The following is a 20,938-nucleotide window of genomic DNA, read 5'->3' as shown; positions in this document are numbered from 1 at the left end:
GGGGAGTGCGGGGCGGGCGCAAGGCCTGTCCTCCCCAAGCCCCAGACGCACCCACCCCTCCTCTCTAGGGTCATGTGCCGGTGATTCATCGCTAGGCTGCAATTTCCCTGGATGCCTCTAGTCTCCGCCCCCCCCCCCCCCACCAAGCTGGACAGCATCAGTCTAGAGATGGGATCCGCGGGAGGTGGTGGGTGCTTGGGTCCAGCGGGGCTCTCTGTGAGGTCAAGGGTCACTCACCACCTGCCCCATGCTGCCTGGCACTGTGCCCAGGACCCACCTCCTCCCACGCTCCTCCTCGTTCCTCTCCTGGGGGACGCTGAGACAACTGCCCTCGCCCCCGGAGAGCAGCTCTAGTGGGTGACCTCCCGAGCTGTGAGCTGGTCACGTGCCTGGATGGGGGGAGGGAAAAAAAGCTCTTCACCACCCAGCTGTCTGTAATTATTAATTTCCCCCCTCCCACGCCCACCCCCATCCTTGGGACAGCTGTGGTCAGGGCCAAGGATCTGAAGGTAGATCGTTTCCGGCTCTGCTGCACAAAAGATGTAAAACCTTAGGCTACGAACTCTTTTGAGCCTGTTTCCTTATCTGTCAAAGGGAGATTGATATGCCTTAGAGATTTGTTATGAGATCAAATGATATAATGGGGCTTAGTATAGAGAAGTGTTAAAGCATGGGTTAAGTCCAACATTCATTGATTCATTGAACAAATAATTATTGAGTGTATTCTGTGGGGCAGGCCCAGTGCTAAGCCCCGGGGATTGGGTGACTCAGGCTCTGTCTTAAGGGAATTTAAAACGTAGCCCGTGATACAAGGTAGTCCATCTACTTGGGAGCTTGTCAGAAGCGCAGAAGCTTAGGCCTCAGTCTGGACCTATGGAATCAGAATCTGATTATTCATAAATCTCCCCGGGTGATCATGAGCACATTGAAGGTTGGGGAACAGGGGACTGGATAGAACTGGGTTTGCCTCCTGGCTCCACTACTTACCAGCCATCCCGTACCTAACCCTGGAGCCGAAGTTATGTCATCTTTCAAATGGGTAGTTGTGAGGACTAAACCCAAGAGAGCGTGCAGAGCCCTCTGTACGGCGCCTGGCACATACAGGACTAAGCAATGGTAAATCTTAGGCTCGTCACTGCGAAAGCTCTTCGGAAAAATAAAGCGTCGTACAAGTGTGAGGGGCTTCTGGGCTGATGTCACAGTTATTCTTCTTTCTCCTCCGTTGTCTTGGCTGAGACCTTCTTGACCCTCTCACCTGCTCTAGGTCGTAGAGCTGCGGAGGAGGCCGGGGTGATGGGGAAGTGACAGAGGCCAAGGGGCAGCCACCGATGGTGGGAGTGAGCCTCCCAGCCTCCTACTTGCTCATTGTCATCTGAGCCTCATAACATCCCGTTTACTGTCAGGGCAGAATTGATTGCCTTTGTTTTTAAAGGTGAGGAAACTAGAGCTCAGACTGGGAAGGAGGGACCCCCGCAGGTCACAGAGCTGGTGAGGGCTCAGCCGGGGGAGGAACCCAGGCTGCTGACCCCTCTTGCCCTGGGGCGGCAGAAAGGGAAGAAGAGTGTGGTTTTAGAGATCTTCCTGGAGCGCGCAGCAGGCAGTCCCAAAACAATGCAGAACTGGACGGCAGGCGGAGGTGGCGCCCTTCCCTACATGTCCGGCTTGCGGGGTCTTAGTTCCCCGACCAGGGATGGAACCTGTGCTCCTGGCAGTGAGAGCGTGGAGTCCTAACCACTGGACCGCCAGGGAAGTCCCTCCCATGGCCCTTTCAACGGCCATTGCCAACAAACAGCACAGAGCCTTAACTGAGCTTTGAGTTCCAAGTATAAATTCACTTTGCCGAGGAACCCAAGCAAGTCCCTTTGCTTTTCCAATCCTCACTGTTACCTTCTGTAAAATGGAGCTAATGCTGTGTTTCTCCCTTTCCCTCTTGGGGATGTGGTGGAAGTGAGATTGTAGACGGCGCCGTTATGATGGCAGTGCTGTTCTGACATCACAGGTGCTGTTCCAGCCTTGTGGAGCAGGGGGATGGGTGGTAACACTGCAAGAGGCCCTGGCTGTGGGTTCAAAGGATTCCGATTGTGGCTTTGCCCTTTAAGAGCTGTGTTCCTTGGTGTCACTTTACCTCTCTGCTCCTCCAATCCCCCTTTGGAAAGCAAGGAGTTTGGCTGATCTCGGAAGCCCCTTCTGGCAATATTAACGTTTTTCTTGAAGACTGTTTGTTGTTAAGGCTTAGATGGCTTTTGGCTTCTGGCCCACGTCCGCTAACCAGCCCCTCCTTCCCCTGGGAGAGAGACACCCCCGCCGCCCCCACCCCCCACCCCCAGCAACAAGATAACCATCTTGTCTCTCTGATTCCTTTTATCAACGTTTGCTAACTGCATGAAACCAATTTCACCCTGAGCGCTGGTGCAACCTCTGCTGTGGGGCTCTTTCTAAACTCTGGGGGAGGCCACGCCGTAAACTGTCTCCAGATAGCTGGAGAGCTGTCACGTTCAGGGGATTAGCTCTGCTCCGGGTAGATAGGAGGAGAAGACGTGAAGAGTGAAGAAGTGAGGCTGATGGGCAGACATGAGGGCTCTGTAGGAAGCGTTTTTGGTAGTCAGAGCTGCCCGAGGATGGGCTGGGCTGGCAGGACATGGGAGGGAGGCAAGAAGCTTGTTGGGATGTGGCATGTTGTAGGAATCTGAGTGTTCTTGGAGGGGAGGGGAAGCACATGAGGAGATTCAAGGCCTCCATCAACTCTGAGGATGTGTGTTTCTAGAGATGCTTCATTGTGAGCCTGTCCCAAGCACTGGGAGGCTCTGAAGTCCATAGGACTGAGGTCTCAGAGTTGCTCCTCTAAAGTGGGTCATCGTACCCTCCCTATAGGGTCACTGAGGGTGAAACGAGATTATCCGTGATAATCACCCACCACAGTAAATTCGAGTTCCCCAAACTTGACCTGCTGGGAGCAGCATCCACACTGAAGGGCACCCCTTCCTGAGGCTACAGTCACAAGCCCTGGCTCATCTTATCTCTTGCATGGCCTCTCCTGGCTGGCCATCCCAGCAGCCTGCCCTTTCAGGGACATCAGACAGGCTTGCCAGGAATGTGCGGTGCCTACACCCAGCCTGTCTCACAAGGCGTTTCCTCCTGGTTTCTCACCAGCTGAACTTTGGATCCGCTGAGTCCAGACAATTCCCATGTAGGAACCTCTTACCTGGCCCTCTTTTCATTCAGCAAATGTTTACGGAGGGACTTCCCTGGTGGCGCAGTGGTTAAGAATCCGCCCGCCAGTGCAGGGGACACGGGTTTGAGCCCTGGTCTGGGAAGATCCCACATGCTGCGGAGCAACTAAGCCCCTGTGCCACAACTACTGAGCCTGCGAGCCACAACTACTGAGCCCGCGTGCCGCAACTACTGAAGCCCGTGCACCTAGAGCCCGTGCTCTGCAACAAGAGAAGCCACTGCAATGAGCAGCCCGTGCACCGCAACAAGGAGTGACTCCCGCTCGCTGCGACTGGAGAAAGCCGGTGCGCAGCAATGAAGACCCAACGCAGCCAAAAAAAAAAAAAAAACACCCCAAACAAAAAAACCAAGCGCCTACTGTGTCCTAAGCCCTCTGATAGGTGCTGGGGATGGGGATGGTAATGAACACATACTCCTGGGCCTTAGGGAGGTCACAGTCAGCTAGGGAGACACACAAGAAACAGACACAGTGTCCCATCCTTGGGACAGAAGCAGCCGCAGGAAGACCCTATTGGCCAGCCCCTGGGGACAGGGCACTAGGGCCTGGGGGCTCCTCCCAGAAGAAGCGACGCTCCTGTTCAAGTCCGTGTTAAGGCTGAAATCTAATTCCTTCAGAGGCATGGGGAGTCTCCTGAGAAGAAAGGCAAGGATCCTGGATTTTCTCACCGTTCTCCCGTTGGCGAGTGCTTCACACAGACAACACGATCGGTGCTTTTTGACCTCTGCGTGCCTAGCGTCCTGCTGGGCATCCTGCTAGGCAGAGTCATTTAATTTTTTTGGCCACGCCGCATGGCTTGTGGGATCTTAGCTCCCTGACCAGGGATCGAACCCGGGCCACGGCAGTGAAAGCACCAAGTCCTAACCGCTGGACCGCCAGGGAATTCTAGGCAGAGTTCTTATACAAAGTCCTGGTCTGAAAGAATACATGGTCATATCGGGAAAACAAAGGGGTATATTCCATGAAAAGAGAACCCCCAACTTCAAAGGTGGATAATGCTCTAGAGAAGCAGTGATGTGTGGGATGGAGGGCAGGGACTTTGGATCCCTGTAGAGATTGACCTGTAGAGACCTGGAAACATCTTGGGGTTTGCTGGTTCCTCCACAGCCAGCGCCAATAAGGACGCGCTAATGAAATCAACCACCTGAGGCCCTAAGGACCAGACTGACCTCTTCGCTCTTTCTGTTCTGCCTTGTGTCTTGCCGCATCTTAAGTGGCTTGGCCTCCTTCCCCATTTGAAGTTCCCCCATTTGAGTTCCTCAGGAGCACGGTTATAGTATAACCATCAGAAACGTGGAGCTGTACGTCCCCTTTAGAGCTTAATTCCTTCCAAGACTATTTAATGAGCCCCTACTATGTGCCAGGTGCTTTGGGTCACGGCCAGGTTGTAACACCCTGCCTGGAGACTGTCCATTGAGATGCCATCCTTTGGTGATAAGATGGCTAACTGGTCCGTGGTTCCTTCCTCACTTCCTCCCTCTCCCTGGCAGGATGCATCCCCTGGGAGAGCTGTTCTGCCATGAGCAGGGCTGAGATGAGAGTGATAGGGATTGAGTAGGGATTACAGACCCATCAGCCAGAAGCCAGAGAGAAAATGCTTGGCCGAGAGCCGGGGATTAGTGTTATTTTTATTCCTGGGAGGGGAGCAGGGAGGCCGGGGGTGGGAGTGCTGGCGAGAGCCTGGGAAGAAACAATCGTTCATGTTGTTTGCTCTCCCTTCAGGGCTCCTTTCCCCTTTTGTCAAAATTCCTGCCCATCTTCCAAAACTCACTTTACAGGTAACGCTCCCTAAACCCCGCCTAGAATATGCCCCCTCCTGCCGGCAGCCCTCATGGGCTGCATGTTGCTTTGCAGTGGAATATTGATACTCCTGTTAAGTCAGCGGGGTTTTTTCTTACCATGAAGTGGGCTTGAAACCACCTTCCATCTGTGTCTTATGGGTTGGACTCTTTCGCCTCCTAGGTCCCGTTGTCTTTAAGATCGATGGCTCTATTGTTGGTGTCACCGTATCAACTGCAGTAACAATGATCATTTATTGAGCTGCTACTTACCGTCGGACAGGACTTGTGTTCGGTGCCTTAAACACCTTGTCTCTAATCCTCTGAACCCCACAAGGCAAGATGGTGTTATATATTATTGCCATTTTACAACTAAGGGAATTGAGGTTCAGATTAGATTGAGATTCCCCAGCTGGGAAGTGGTGAGATCAAGAATTGAACAAGTCTGTCTTGCTTATTTATATCACCCTACGCTGTATATAATCATCTCCCCAACTGTACTGTATGCCCCTGATGCGGTGGCTGATGGGACGTTCTTCTGGGGTCCCAGGGCCAGCACTCTGCATGGTAGTCCCCTAGTAAACACTTGTCCATTGACTGACTGATCAACAGCACCTTGGCCCTTACACACCCCGGATTCATCACTAGGACTTTCCGTCCCCTCTGGGTTGGTGCAACTTTATCTGCTTGAAGTGCGGCGTTTACTCAGGGAACCCATGAATTTGCTAACGAAGCCAGGGGTCACTGTTCTGTCCTCCGGGATGAGGATGGATGAGTTCCAAGGCTCCTAGCTGTACCCCAGCCCAACACCTCACGGAGGGTTGCCCCTTTTCAGAAAGACCGTGAAGGAGAAGATGTGGATACCACGGTGAAAATCTAGCAACCTCGTTCTTGCCCTGGAAAATCTTATATGTCCCTCAAGGCTCAGTTCCAATGTCGCTACAAGGAAGCTTCCAGATCTGGCATTCACCAGGCCTTCCCTGGGCTTCCACAAATCTTTATTTTTGTCGCTACGTGAAAGCAGCCACGTAATGTTATGTTAAATCCTCCTCTCTCAGAGCCCAGACCACACATGCCTCATTTCCCCTGTGTTTTCACTTCCCAGCCCACAGCTCAGAAAGCTGTAAACCTTGCTGCCCAGTGGATGAACGGGGATATTCTACAAATGAACTTGCTGGGAGATTCTGTAGTCCCGAGGGGCCTTACCTCCAGCCTTTTACATTAGGCCCCTTTGTAGCTTCCTCCCCTCATCACTGTCTCCCCTGTTAGGTCAGCCTGTTTTCTGGCATTGGGCCGTGTCCATGGCAACATTCTCCTGTCTCCATCTGGAGACGTGAGTAAGGTTCAGCCCCCACCCAAAGAGATTAGTAGAGCGTATACTATCTGGGTATGTTTAGCTGCCTGGGTCAGGGCAACGCGGTACAGCAGCAAGATTGCTTTTTTTAGAACTAAACGTTTTATTCTAGACTAATTTTAGATTTACAGAAAGGTTACAAGGATAGTACAGAGAGTTCCTGTCTGCTGGGTTTCCTCCATTGTTAATATCTCAAGTTATGATGGTACCTTTGTTGAAACTGAGAGACTGACCTTGGTACATTGCTAGTCACTAAACTCTAGACTTTATTTAGATTGTACTTGTTTTCCCATGGATGTCCCTTTTTCTGATCTAGGATCCCACCCAAGATAATGCATTTCATTGAGCTGTCATGTTTCTTCAGCGTCCTCTGAGCTGTGACAGTTTCTCAGTCTTTCCTCGTTTTTCACGACCTCTTTGGTACAGCATCTGTGTTTTAGTTCTTTGGATGTTTGCGGGGGGGGGGGCGGGGGTGGAGGGGGGCTGCGGGCTACAGCTGTGGGTGGGCTTTGCTGTTAAGAGGCATCACTCCATGGTGGTGGAGACCAAGGGCTCTGCAGCAAACTGCCTGGGCTCTCCTCATGCTCTGTCTGCATGGTCTTGGGGAGGTTGCTCGCATCTTTATGCTTTATAGTTTTCTCAGCTGTAAGGTGGGGAGGGTCCCCAGAAGATTCTTTTTTTTTTTTTTTTTTTTTTTTTTGCGGTATGCGGGCCGTTGCGGAGCACAGGCTCCGGACGCGCAGGCTCAGCGGCCATGGCTCACGGGCCCAGCCGCTCTGCGGCCTGCGGGATCCTCCCGAGCTGGGGCACGAACCCGTCACCCCTGCATCGGCAGGCGGACTCTCCACCACTGCGCCACCAGGGAAGTCCCCCAGAAGATTCTTGTAGAGATTAAATGCCTTGGTAAATAAATAAAAGGCGCATATCTTAGAATCCTCATCCCAGGCGGCGCTCAGTAACTGTTAGGTATTATGACTATTAGTGAAGTGCTCTGGGAGGATCCTTAGGGCGAGGGGCTTGTGGGACAGAGGCTGAGGATGGACTAGAGAAGACACTGAGCTCCTTCCTCCTTCTTGTATCCTTGGCAACTGGATACTGTGGGGTGCTGAGGGGGCAGTGGGGGGTGGGAGGAGGGGGCGGAAGTCAGGAAAAAGTGGAGAAGGCTATGGTAGGGGAGGAAGCAGAAGAGGGTAACCTTTGAATCTCCTTGAATGCTCCTGGGGTGAGAGGGAAAGCAGGAAGAGGTGTGGTCTTCTCACCCCAGATGGACTTCCTGTAGGTATCCTTTGCGTACATCCATGCAACCTTCAAAATTTCCCCGAGAAGTCACCTTTGCATCCGTTTTCTAATACCTCCCCCTTCCCTGGGCTCCGCCTTGAATTCAGGTGACGTGGTGTGCCCCACCTTCTCCTGGGTGTACAATTCCTTGTGCTAAGTGCTGTCATCATTTACCACGTGGCCTTGCAATGACCTGTGTGCCTGTCTGCCTCCCATTTGAGACCATGAGGTCCCGAAGGGCAGGGGGTGCTGAGTTTGGTCTGTTTCTCCAGCGTTCTGTACTATTGCTTGGGAAATGATAGATGTTCAATAAATAGTGTTGGCCGAGTAGATGGACAGATGGACCTGTTATTGTGGATGGGACCTTGTAGTGAGTGAGAAGGAGAACGTAGTAGGCGAGGTGGTTGGTTATGAGACCCCAAGATCCTTCTTTAAAATAACCCACTGCGGGGCTTCCCTGGTGGCGCAGTGGTTGAGAGTCCGCCTGCGGATGCAGAGGACACGGGTTCGTGCCCCGGTCTGGGAAGATCCCACATGCCGCGGAACAGCTGGGCCTGTGAGCCATGGCTGCTGAGCCTGCGCGTCCTGAGCACAGCTCCGCAACGGGAGAGGCCACAACAGTGAGAGACCTGCGTAATGCAAAAAAAAAAAAAAAAAAAAAACCCACTGTGAACACTGGGTTGGACCAAGCAGGGTTCCAGCCCTGGCTTTGTTCCTTACTAGCCCTGTGATTCTGGATGAATTAACCTCCCTAGCCACAGATTACTCATCAGTATAGACAACATCTGCCTGCAGGGCATTTTTGTTTTGTTTTTCCTCCTTCCTCTCTTTAGATGAACTTCCATCCCTTTTCCTTGCTCCTTCTCTAGACCTAGCTCAGGTCCTGAGAAACAAAAGCAGAGGAATTAACATGGCATGTGGGGATGAAACTTTGATGATTTTTGTATCCAACAAATGGAATGCAAGATCTTTTCAAGCACACATAGAAGATTAAAAAATACCATGTATTAAGACATAAATAAAATGTCAAATTCCACAAAATGTTAAGCCATATAGGCCATGCTCCCTGATGTTGATATAATACAATTAGAAATTAACAATACAATCACAGTCCTCCCCAGGTTTACCCACTTTGGAAATTTAAAACCACCCTTTAAAATAACACTTGGGGGCTTCCCTGGTGGCGCAGTGGTTGAGAGTCCGCCTGCCGATGCAGGAGACGCGGGTTCGTGCCCCGGTCCTGGAAGATCCCACATGCCACAGAGCGGCTGGGCCCGTGAGCCATGGCCGCTGAGCCTGCGTGTCCGGAGCCTGTGCTCCGCAACGGGAGAGGCCACAACAGTGAGAGGCCCGTGTACCGCAAAAAAATTAAAAAATAAAATAACACTTGGGTTCAAAAGAAGCCAAAATGGAAATGACAAACTATTTAGAAATGAATGATAATGAGAGTAGTAAAGGTCAAAATTTGTGAGAATGTCGCAAAAGCAAAATTCAGGAGGAGGTTTATTTCTTTAAATCCGTATAGTAGAGAAATGACTTCATTCAAATAAATGAACTACAATTTAGCTCATTCTAAGGGTCCTGCTGCCACCTTCTGAGAATTGGCATTAGAGTCGCATCTTTTGCGGAAACACTTTTTAGAGAAAACTGTCTGCATGGCATGGTCTTGGGAGTTTAATATGTACCCAGCATTGCTCTAAACACTTCACATGCATTCACTAATTTAATCCTCACAACAGTTCTATGAGCAGATTATTCATGCTACAAACAAGGAAACCGAGTCTCAGAGAGGTTAAGTCACTTGTTTAAGGTCACACAGGTAACTGCGTGGCAGAGCTGGGTTTTCAACTCAGGCAGTCAGATATAGCTCCACATACCTGCACATTCATGGGATTATATGCACTGCTATCTTTTTCATTCATGCGTATAGATTAGATCAATTTAGTTGTACTGACATTGCAGCATCCCCTGAAATAAGTGAGGGCGTGTTTCTGATCCAGCATGGGAAGGGCATCTTCAAATAGAGTGTAGAGGGTAAGAACTGGGGCTCTTGGCTCCCACACCTGCTTTTGAGTCCTAACTCTGCCACTTATTAGCTGAATCACCTGGGACAAGTTATTTAATCTAATTAAGTAGTTGTCTCAGCTGTCAATGGGGAAGGTCCTATTTGTCTCTCATAAGGTTGCCGTGAGAATTAAATAATACGTGTGAAACCACAAGAGTCCTGCAACAAAATACACGTATTATCTGGTGGTATCATTGTTATGGCAGAACGCGTGGAGCAGGGCCGTCAGGGACTTGCCTCTTGTTCAGTTGTCCCGCGACTCACTGGCCTTGGGTTTATTCCTCAGTGTCTTCATCTCCAAATGGGGCCAATTCTTGGCTCAGGCTGTTCAGCCAGAGCATCATCTTGAAAGTAAAAGTGCGAGGCTCACCCAGGGTACCGTTATCGCTTGATTTCCTCTATCGCAGGTGTTAGGGGAGAGGCAGTCGGTGGAAAGGGGAAGCGTTCCCTCTGGGAGGGTTTTGCTGGAAGAGACCACAGTGTAGGAGGGAGAAGGGGCATAGGAGAAAGTCCCTCTGACTCTCAGATGGGGGATAGAGAACACTGAGTGCCTATTCAGAGCTGACACTTCCTCAGAATTTCTGGCTCTTTTTTTTTTTTTTTTTTTTTGCGGTACGCGGGCCTCTCACCGTTGTGGCCTCTCCCGTTGCGGAGCACAGGCTCCGGACGCGCAGGCCCAGCCGCTCCGCGGCACGTGGGATCTTCCCGGACCGGGGCACGAACCCGCGCCCCATGCATCGGCAGGAGGACTCTCGACCACTGCGCCACCAGGGAAGCCCCTGGCTCTTTTAATTAGAGAAGAGAGACTGGAAAAACCCGATGTTGGGCCGAGGGTGCAAGGGCATGAGTGTGTGTTTGGAATCCTTGGACGTGGTGGTACTTGTCTTTGGGAATCCACAGGCCCTCATCCTGGAAGGAGGCTGGTGGGCGAAGTAGGCTGCAGGGACAAGAAAAATCACGTGTCCTTGTCTCTTTGAATCGGATTTATTGGGTGAAGATCTGGGTTTATAAAGAAGAGTTTATAGCCCCAAGCAAAGAGCTATTTACATGTTCAGAGAAGGAGGTGCGGGAATCTGTGCTCACCTGTTCCCACCGGCCACTGTCCTTTAATACCCCACAAGGGGAAGTCAGGACCAGATGCTCCTTCCTAGTCCAGACTGCTGGTCCCATCCTTTCTGTTGTTATTTCCTTCGCCCCAAAACTTTCCTGAGGGCTCCTGGGTCTCCCCTCTTGTCCGGGGACCCTCTCGTCTTTCTGGGGTCTGACACCTGAGGCAGGGAGGGCATCGGAGAGCCAGTGAACGGTGACCTCTTCATTTGGGATGGCGTTTTTTTTGGTCTCTTTCTTTGTTCCTTCTATCTTGCCGCTCTGATTTGTAATGATCTTTAAGGAATTGCTGATGATTTAAACGTACGTTGCCGCCGTGTTTTAACTTGTAAAGGAGAGAGGGGACCCCCTCTTCTTTCCCTTTTCTTTAGAAGGCATCCATTCATTTACTTTGGTGGTTTTCCAGCTAGCTAAGCTTGCTTCCTTCTTTCTCCCTTCCTATTTTCCTCCCTCCCTCCCTCCCTCCCTTCTTTCCTTTTTCTCTTGGTAAGAGGCCTCGTTCTGAAAATGAAATCTTATATTCAACCTCAGTGTAAAAAGCAGATGAAAATGAAGCTATGCGGATTGAAGAGGGGGTGCGGGCCAACCTGCTTGACTTCCCCCGGTGGTTTCTTCTTCTTCTTCTTTTTTTTTTAATACATTTATTTATTTATTTTTGGCTGCATTGGGTCTTCTTTGCTGTGCGCGGGCTTTCTCTAGTTGTGGCGAGCAGGGGCTACTCTTCATTGCGCTGCACAGGCTTCTCATTGCGGTGGCTTGTCTTGTTGCAGAGTACGGGCTCTAGGTGCACGGGCTTCAGTAGTTGCAGCACATGGGCTCCAGCAGTTGTGGCTCGTGGGCTAAGAGTGCAGGCTCAGTAGTTGTGGCACACGGCTTAGTTGCGCCACAGCATGTGGGATCTTCCCGGACCAGGGCTCAAACCTGTGTCCCCTCCATTGGCAGGCAGATTCTTAACTACTGTGCCACCAGGCAAGTCCCTCCCGGCGTGGCTTCTGAGGCACCCTGGAGGTCTCCTGGGGTTCCACAAAGCCTCATTGGAAAGCTAAGCTCCTTACTTGGTGAGAGAACCAAGGCTTAGTGGAGACAAGTGCTGTCCCCAAGGCCCCCAGCGCCTTTCTCTCAGCCCCACTTTCTGCAGGGCTGGGCTGCTGTGAGTGGGGTGCAGTGGAATTAACAAGGGCTCAGGACCAACAACCAAAGCGTGAGCCCCGACTCTGCACATCAGTAGCTGGGAGGCCATGAATAAATGAGAACTTCTCTGCCCCGCAGGTTCTCAATGACAGAATTTAGGAGGGGTTCATTGACACAGCGTACCTGAAGCAGCCAGAGTGTGGCGGCCACCTAGCACCTCCTAGGGGCTCTGCAGGTGGTAACTGTTTTTATTAAAGGAGCTGATGAAGAGGGACCCACAGTTGAACAGACTAAGGATGACAGAGAAGGCCCTTGAGAGAAAGGCAGTGAGGTTGAGTGAGAGGAATTGCAGGTTGAGTCCTGGGCCCCTGAACTCTGTCCACTGTGTCCAGAGAGAGAGTCATAGCCCTGGCTGTCCTCACTGAGTTTTGGGGTGCATTGAGGGGTGGGGGGCAGGGGATGGAGCCCAGATTCGAGCTCAGTGCTGCCTGAGTCATTGGTGGTATCTCCCATGTCTTGGCAGGAGAGGCAGCAGGAGGTCGGGGGAGAGGAAGTGGGTGGTGGGGCTTGTGGTTCTCATGTACGTTTCTTTACTGCAGCTGATGTTGCAGCTACTCTGACGGTCCTATTATCACATGCCTTGATGCTTTGATAAAGATGCCAAAGTTCTCTTCTTGGCTGTGCCCAGTCATGTGGGCTGAAGATAAAGTGCACCATGTGCTTTCCTTGCCCTTGGGGTCCCTGAGGCCTCTCTGTCTGTAAGAGCACGGATGTGTCAGAGGGGAAGGACCCTTGCCCTGGGATCTGGTAGATCCCCTTCCGGAGAAGCCTGGGTCCAGCGTCACGCGACTCAGATCACCTGGGATGATGGCCTCTTTCTGGAATTTTCTGATCTGGACTAAACTCTGTTGCTTTCGTTGCCATCGCTATTTTATATTTTGGAGGCAGCACGCTACGGTGGGAAAAACTCTGCACAGGAAGATGGGAATCAAGAAACCTGGGTTCTATTCCTGGCTGCTCCAGTAGCTCATTATGTGGTCTTGGGCCTTGGTTTACCCATCTCTTAAGTGAGAGAATTTGATGATCGAAATATGTAGGGTTGCATTCAGCTCTAAAAGTTCTATATCGTTTTTTATTTTTCTTTCCTGTTTACGGGTACTTCGATCCAGATTAAAGCTATAGAGAAGATGACTTTGCTGGATCTTATGTACTGTTGTTTTATTGAGATGTTATCATGTGCTATTCATTGTGTAAGGAACTTAAAATTATTATCTTACTTAATCCTCACAAGAGCCCTGGTGGACACTTTTGTTCCTGTTTTGTAGGTAAGGAAATTGAAGCTCAGAGATGTTGAGCCCAGTATTTAAGGCTCAATGACTAGCATGAAGGGAAGCCAGTTATAGAACCCTGGTGGTCCTGATGCTGCAGAATCGATCTTCTCGACTAAGCCTTTGTGTGAGCACTTTCCGCGGAGGAGAACACACACTTTAGACATCACGTCTTTACAACTAGGTGATGGGGAAACTGACACTTATTAGGCACTGCTGTGTGCCCTGTGTTGTGCTAGAAGCTTTCCACGTGTGAACTCTTCCAAGCCTCGTAAAAGTCATAGAGTGTATGGTGTTATTACCATTTACAGGTAAGCTCAGGTCAGTGAGGGACTTGACAGAGGTCTCACAGCCAGTTATTGGTAATAACAGGTTTTGGACCTCGGTGGTGGGTGACCCAAGACTTCTTTTTTCCCAGTTCACATGTCCTCTCACTGGAGGTGGCCCAGGCTGCCCTGTTAGAGCCTGTTCAAAGCCAACATGTGGCCGTCTTGGGTGGGGAATCCCTGTACAAATTCCAGGGGTCTCAAAAGTGCATGTTATGATGGAGGGCTAGGGGCCTGTGTCCCATGCTTCAGGACACACGTGTTCCCAGCTTCCAAAACCTTCCCTTAGTCCATCCCACGACGGCAGCCTCATCCCATTTCCATAGCACGTGTACCTATTTGAAGAAAACTGAGTTGACACCCTCATGTGTGTCTATACACACACATACATGGGATATATCCCCTCAGTGGGGGTCTCTACAAGACCTCCAAAGAGAGGAAACTTAACAAATGCTTGTTAACTCACCTTCCTGGAGGGAGACCAGGTTCCTATTTTCTAGTGAGGATCTCCGAGATCCTTTTTGGGAGATGGAGCTCTCTGGAGGCTGCTGAGAGGCCCAAGTATTGATGATAGTTGATAAAAGGAGCATTTTATCCCACACTTTAGAAACTGCTGGGTGGATCCAGGCTGCCGGTCTCTGGTAGGGGTTATTTATTCAACTAGAATTGATTAAGTTTCCGTTACATATATAGCGTATGGTAAGTGCTCAGTATACATGCGGAATAAGTTAATTAATGACAAGTACAAGTAATTTTATTTTACTTATTTATTTTTTTGGGCCACTCCCCATGGCTTGTGGGATATTAGTTCCCCGAGCAGGGATCAAACCCAGGCCCTCAGCAGTGAAAGAGCAGAGTCCTAACCACTGGACCACCAGAGAATTCCCAAGTACAAGTAATTTTAATTACAAGTGACAGAAACCGGTTCTGGCTAAATGAACAAAAAACAGCATTACAAGAATACTATTGGACTCATTGAAAGAATACTGGGGAAGATCTATAGAACTAGCTCTAAGCCATGGGGTGGGTTAGGGAGGACAGAAACAAGGGTAGCCCTGGGAACCAAGCAGGTATCTCTGTTGGGTGCTGCTATAGGTTGACTCGGCTCTGTTCACTTCACAGTTCAGAATCCTCAGGGAGCTTGGGTGGTGATTGATAACCTTCCCAGAATCATGTGGGGAAGGTCGGGGTTATCTTCACAAAGGGAGGTGTTCTGGGCAGGCACACACTCAAAGTATCTTCTCCAGTGGGTACATAAGGCAACCCTGACCCTCCAGGAGTTTACAGTCGGTGGGGAAGGATAGATAAGTGAAGGGATAATTAATAGAGGGCTGGGATTGATGCTGTGGAAGGTTTGCACAAAATGCACTGGGAGCTCAGGGAGGTTTTCAAGTTTGCATGGGGGGTCGGGGAGTGTCAGATCAGGGAGGAGTTTGTTCGAGATTGAGTTTTAAAGGCTCAATAAAATTTTGCCAGCTGGACAAATGCATTTCAGGAAGAAGTCCTTGTGTGACAGTTCAGCAATATGAAAGAATGGTGTGTCCAGGAAGTGCTAGGAGTTTCCAAGCACCTGGTCCAGAGATGCATCGTAGAGGGAGAAACGTGGGCGGGACTGGATCTTAAAGGGCCCTGTATGCTCTGTTAGGCTTTGGGACTTGCAATCCTGGGACTTGCAATCCTGAGAACTATCACTGAACGACTTTAAGTGGCAAAAGGACGGGATCAGTCCTAAGTTTTAGGAAGGTGATTGTTGGGGGCTGTAGCAATGTCCTCAAATTCAGTTCCTTTGAATGTGACTATTAACTTTGGGTTGCTGATGGTTGCAGACAAGCCAGAGAATGAGATTACAGAGGATCCGGTCAGAAGAGGCTCCCCAGATGGCTGGAGAGTCCCAAATTTCCGTGGGAATTCCCAGTAACTCCATCTGCTGTAGCAGGTCTGGGGGATGGTAGCAGGGGAAGGAAAGAGGCCCCTGGTGGCTCTCCTTGCTAGTGGAGTTCCCATGTTGAGAGTGACATGTCTTGGCTAAGGAGGCCAAAGGCCACTGAAGGGTGTGGAGAAGCAGGTGTCGAGGGGTTCACCCCCTCCCCACCTCCACTCCCAACAACCAGGTCTTCCTTGCTTAGAGGTGGGCTGTGTGTAATGCAGCAGTCGTCTGGGAGGAGCATCTGGGAAGGATGCAGAAGCCGCCGCGGCCCTTTAGCTGGGTGGGAATGGAAGCACTTCCTTTAGATAGCCATTTTGTGCTTTTGTAGAGGTAGCTGAATGAGATTATGAAAGCCGGGGTCCCCGGGGGTTGCTGGGGACTGCCGAGAGAGCTTCCTTTTCCCCATAAACATGAGCTCTGACAGGGAACAGCACACAGCGCTGTTTCCTTTGCAGTAGGTGGTTTCTGAAAACAGGAAAATGTGTGCTCCTTCTGTGATGATTTGAAGCTAGTGCTTTGGAGGAATTGGGACTGTCTTAATACAGATCCCCGGTACAGTAGGTCATGCATCTGAACGTTGTGGAGAAGAGTTTAGGAACATATGGTCCAAATCCAAAGGATGGGCTAGAATCTGCCTGTCTCCAACATTTTAGCTGTGTGACTTCGGCCAAGTTACTTAACCTCTCTGTTTTACGTTCTCCAACTGGAGTGAGTTATAGTAACATCACCAATACCACCACCACCAAAACATAATATTTACTGAGTAGTTACAGTATGCCAGGCACTGTGCCAAAGTGTTTTATATTCATTAGCTCATTTATCTTGTAAACGAACCTATGACGTAAGTGGTGTTCTTATTAGCACTTTACAGATAAGGAAACCTAGGCACAGCGAGTTTAGTAACTTGCTCCCTTCTTCCCCTCATCCCCCTGTAAAGTATCAGTAAGTATGGAGCTAGGATTTAAACTTAGACAGTGTGACATCAGAGTTTGATACATCACAGAGCTGTTCTGAGTTTTAAAGGAGATTATGTATGTAAAATGTTCACTACAGATACAGCTCCCAGTCTTTAGGGAGCATTCAGTGCTGTTTGTTATTTCTGGTGCTTTTGGTCTCACCCTCCTTTTTGTCTCTCACAGAAGCAGCTGACACAGGATGATGATGCCGATGAGGTCGAGATTGCTATTGACAACACAGCTTTCATGGACGAGTTCTTTTCTGAGGTAGGTGCCCTTCCGGTATTTTTTTTCTGAATGGACATAAGGAAACACAACTTCCTTAGTAAAGAATAAAACCCCCCAGATCTTTCAAGGGTAGCAGAGGAAAGTCAGTCTTTTGCTGGGGTGGAATGAACACACCAAGAAGTTACACGGAGAGTTTCTTCAGTACTTGGGAGGATTTTTAATCTTACCAAGAAAGTCAGGAGAAGGTAAATTATATATATTAAAGAGATGCTTTTAAGGTCTTACGCTACATGACAACATTTTAATGATATCCTTTCTTGCCTGAATTACATAGTTTAAATACAGAACCAACGCTGGGGGCCCAGCCACAAGTGTGGGGGGAAAAAAATGCATTTCATTACATTTTTAGGCCTGTGATTCGGGTAGATCAGAATTGTTGTTTCCAAAAATTCAATCCCTTTGACTCCTCTGGTGATAACTGAGAAACCAAGAAACCACCAGTTTATGTTTTTCGAAATTCAGCAGAGGCAAACATGGGTGTCCCCGTGTGTACAGATTCACATAGTCTTTGATGTAGAGGGTCCTGTTGGAAGGTGCTGTGGTAGACAGTGATGGGAAGCTTGGGTGGGGCGTTGGGGGGCGTTGTGTATCATGGACAGAAACACAGCCTTTGAAGCCAGGGAAATGTGGGTTCAAACCTCAGCCCGCTTCTGACAGCTGTTGATCTTGTGAACGTTTCCTTAACAGGCTTGGTTTCCTTATCTGTACATTGGGATTGATAATGTAATTCCCCATGGGGCTATTAGGAGGATCAAATGGGTTAGTGTTTCTAAAACATTCCACGTAGCATCTGACGTACATGTGTTTCAATAAAACCAAACCAAGCCACAAGAAGTTCCGGCACTGAAGTTCCTGCCACCATGTTATGGTTTCTTTATTTAGGCTTTTTATTGCATATATAAAAAGGCGTCATATTCTTCTTGCAGGGGAGGTGTGGGTGCTTCCTGTCATCTGGAAAAGCCACCCTCTAGTTCTTTCCTAAGTGGAGCGGAGCGGGACGTGATGGCTTATGCCAGTTCATCTGTGAGAGTCACAAGCAGGTTTCAGAGCGAACTTGAGTGTGTGCTGACCTGATTGGGAAGTTGGCTGTGAATACTGCACAGATCCCCACCCTCTCCATGGGTGGGTCCATCTCTTTGGTGGAGGAGTCATAGTCAGATCAAACAATGCTTGAGTTTTGTGAGTCCAGTATTGTTCTAGGTGTGGACTGTGGAAGGAAAAGGTCTTTCTGTTCAGTGCTGGGGGTGGACTTAAGGAGATGCATGACATCATTGTAGCTCATTCCTCTGGTCTTGCCGTAGAGAACCAGTTACATTCACTTCTTTCCTAGGATAAGGATTCTTCTCCATTAACGGTGCCCTACCTCTTTTCTGAACCCGTAAGAGGGGCCCCGAGAGGCAGTACTCCTTGTGAGGTGGGAAGATGGTGGGCCTTGGCCTCCAAGACCTGGTCAGAGTCTATCCTCAGGCCTTTAATAGCAGTTAACCTTGGTCAGGTTCCTTAACCCGGCTGGGTTTTGATTCCTGCTCTGGAAACTGGGAATGGCAGTACTTAACCTTTCAAGGCTGTTGTGAGGATCACATGAGATCACATGAAGATTGTACATCTGGAAAGCATCATCTGAACAGAACCGCGCCAGATGGATGGCAGTTATTTGGGGCGACTTAACAAGGTCTCGAGGGCTGTTGCTTTTCTTATTGCTTTCTCTTAGTTAAATGCTTTTCTATCATTTGGGAAATAAAAAAGCCCTATCGTATTTAGGGTGGAGAAGGGGACCGCGTGGTGGGGTGGAAAGAGCATGACTTTTTGGACATAGTTCCCTACCTGCCACTAACTGTGTGATCTTGGGCACACGCCTTAACTTTTCTCTAAGTCTCTGTGGGTTTAACTGTGAAATGGGGAGGAAAATGTTCACCAGACAGATCTGTTGGGGATGAAAGGAGCCAGCACTCAGAAAGTGCTTAGAGAGGGCTTAGGGAAATGTTACCTGCCTCTGGACTCATGTAGATAGAGCACAGGGAGGATCAGTATTGACGTGGGGCAGAGGCAGGAGGGAGCCCGTCATGGAAAGAGGTTGTGCAGGCTCTGGCTCCCCACGGATCCCGGTCTAAATTTCAGCTCTGCCCATTACAGTGGTATAGCTTTGGAAAAGTGGTTTAGCTGCTCTAAACCCCAGTTTCCTCTAAAACAGGCCTAGCGGTATTACCTGCTGGTTGTTATAAACATAAAATGAGCAAGTATACGGAGGTACCCGCACGGTGCCTGACCTACAGTAAGTATGTCTTCAGTAAATTTTAGTTCTCATCAGCATTCGGTTTCCCAGTGTATTTGTGAATAAATAGACCACAAAGTTTACTTTAGAGAATGTGGTCTGGAAATATCCTTGAAGGTGGGTTAAAGTGCGTTCCAGATAATAGGGATTTGGGGAAATGAAAAGGTTTCCCTCTACATGTGTCTAAGGAATACACCCAGTACCTCCTGCAGGATACATTGACAGCTGTGTAGATTTCTTGGGGATGCACTCTTGTGATAAAAGGTACCTTTTGGACTGCTTTCAGCCGGTAGGTCACCCCTGGTTATTTGCTGAGGACTGATGGTGTGAATCACAGCTTGGTGAGAGGCATTTGCAAGGTACAGATGAAGTCGCAAGATCAGGATGTTTTCAAAATATGCTTTGCCCCGTAAAACTCAAGTGGTTTCTCCAGCCTCCCGGTTATTATAGAAAAGAGTTGACCCTTGGGTGTTGAGGCCTCCTTGGCTGTTAAAAAGCCAGGGTCTAGTAAATGATAAACCTTCGATTTTTTGTCTAATTTGCAGCTGTCTGTATTTTCCTTGGTCTCTTTGTTCAGTCGGCAGAGAGTGCAGAGTTTTAGAGGAAACAGAACCTGCCTGAGAGGGCAAGACTGAGAGATGGAGTCGGCCTGCTGTGTAACAAGCCACCTTACCAGTTAGTGGGGTGAAGCAACCACTTTGTAATTCTGATGGCTTCTGTGGATTAGGGATTCAGACAGGGCCCAGTGAAGGTGGGGTTTTTTTGTGGGGGGGGAGGGCGGGGGCTGTGCCCTCGCGACTTGTGGGATCTCTCAGTTCTCCATCCAGAGACTGAACACAGGCCCCAGCAGTGAAAGTGCTGAATCTCTTCACCACCAGACCACCAGGGAGCTCCCGGAGGTGGGTTATTTTTGCGACACAGTTTCTGGGGCCTTGAATAACCAGAGTCTGGAATCTCAGAGACTTTTTTTTTTTTTAAATATTTGTTTATCTATTTATTTGTTTGGCTGTGCTGGGTCTTAGTTGCAGCACGTGGGATCTTTTAGTTGCGGGTTGCAGACTCTTAGTTGCAACATGCCAACTCTTGGTTGTGGCATGTGGGAACTAGTTCCCTGACCAGGGATCGCACCCGGGCCCCCTGCACTGGGAGCACAGAGTCTTAGCCACTGGACCACCAGGGAAGTCCCTGGAATCTCAGAGACTTCTTTTTTTTTTTTTTTTTTTTTTTTTTTTGCGGTACGCAGGCCTCTCACTGCTGTGGCCTCTCCCGTTGCGGAGCGCAGGCTCAGCGGCCATGGCTCACGAGCCCAGCCGCTCTGCGGCATGTGGGATCCTCCCGGGCCGGGGCACGAACCCGCGTCCCCTGCATTGGCAGGCGGACTCTCAACCACTGCGCCACCAGGGAAGCCCCTCAGAGACTTCTTAATTCAAGCATCTGGTGCCTGAAGTAGGGTGAGTCAAAGGAGCACCTGTACTTGACCTCTTTCTGTGTCACGGGCTCCTCAGCATGACCAGCTCAGGGTCATCGGTTTGGTGGAGGAGGCTTAGGGCTCCAAGACAAGCATTGTAGCTGTGCAGGTCATACAGCCCATCGCTCGTATCGTACTCTGTTGTCGAAGCAGTCACAAGCCCGCCAGATTCAAGAGAGCAGTACAGAGATACCACCCCTCAATGAGGAGATTGAAGAATTTGTGCCATGTTTTAAAACCGCCAGAGTCACAGCTCCATATGCCATCATCCTACACCAGCATCGCAGGCAGGGGAGAGCAGGAGCTAGAAAAGTTCAGAAATCCTTTGATCAGGGAGGAAAACTACCCAAACCCTCCGCGCTGACTTCCCCTGGGGCTCTTTGGCCAGCAGTGGATCACATGGTCATGGCCACTCTTTTCTAGCATGGAGA

General features: G+C 49.7%; 1 protein-coding gene and 1 long non-coding RNA gene across 21 annotated transcripts in view; both read left to right on the top strand.

Moving 5' to 3' along the window:
- STX3 (syntaxin 3) overlaps positions 1 to 20,938 on the top strand; it is a 148,358-nt gene that overhangs the window by 509 nt on the left and 126,911 nt on the right. For all 20 annotated transcript variants that reach the window (XR_007478863.1, XR_007478862.1, XR_004479226.2 and 17 more), the window contains exon 2: positions 16,663 to 16,746. Coding sequence is in view for 16 of the 20 variants with exons in the window: in XM_033413563.2 (XP_033269454.1) it covers positions 16,663 to 16,746 (84 nt within the window). In the remaining 4 variants the exon portion in view is untranslated. The remainder of the gene's footprint in view (positions 1 to 16,662; positions 16,747 to 20,938) is intronic.
- Positions 644 to 13,143, top strand: LOC125965215 (uncharacterized). Its single transcript, XR_007478866.1, has 2 exons — positions 644 to 1,432; positions 12,542 to 13,143. It is a non-coding gene; the product is annotated as an uncharacterized LOC125965215 (long non-coding RNA).

Source organism: Orcinus orca, chromosome 8 (genome assembly GCF_937001465.1).
Source record: "Orcinus orca chromosome 8, mOrcOrc1.1, whole genome shotgun sequence".
Taxonomy (NCBI): domain Eukaryota; kingdom Metazoa; phylum Chordata; class Mammalia; order Artiodactyla; family Delphinidae; genus Orcinus; species Orcinus orca.
The sequence above is the reverse complement of the archived record's forward strand: the minus strand, read 5'-3'. Positions and strand labels throughout refer to the sequence as shown.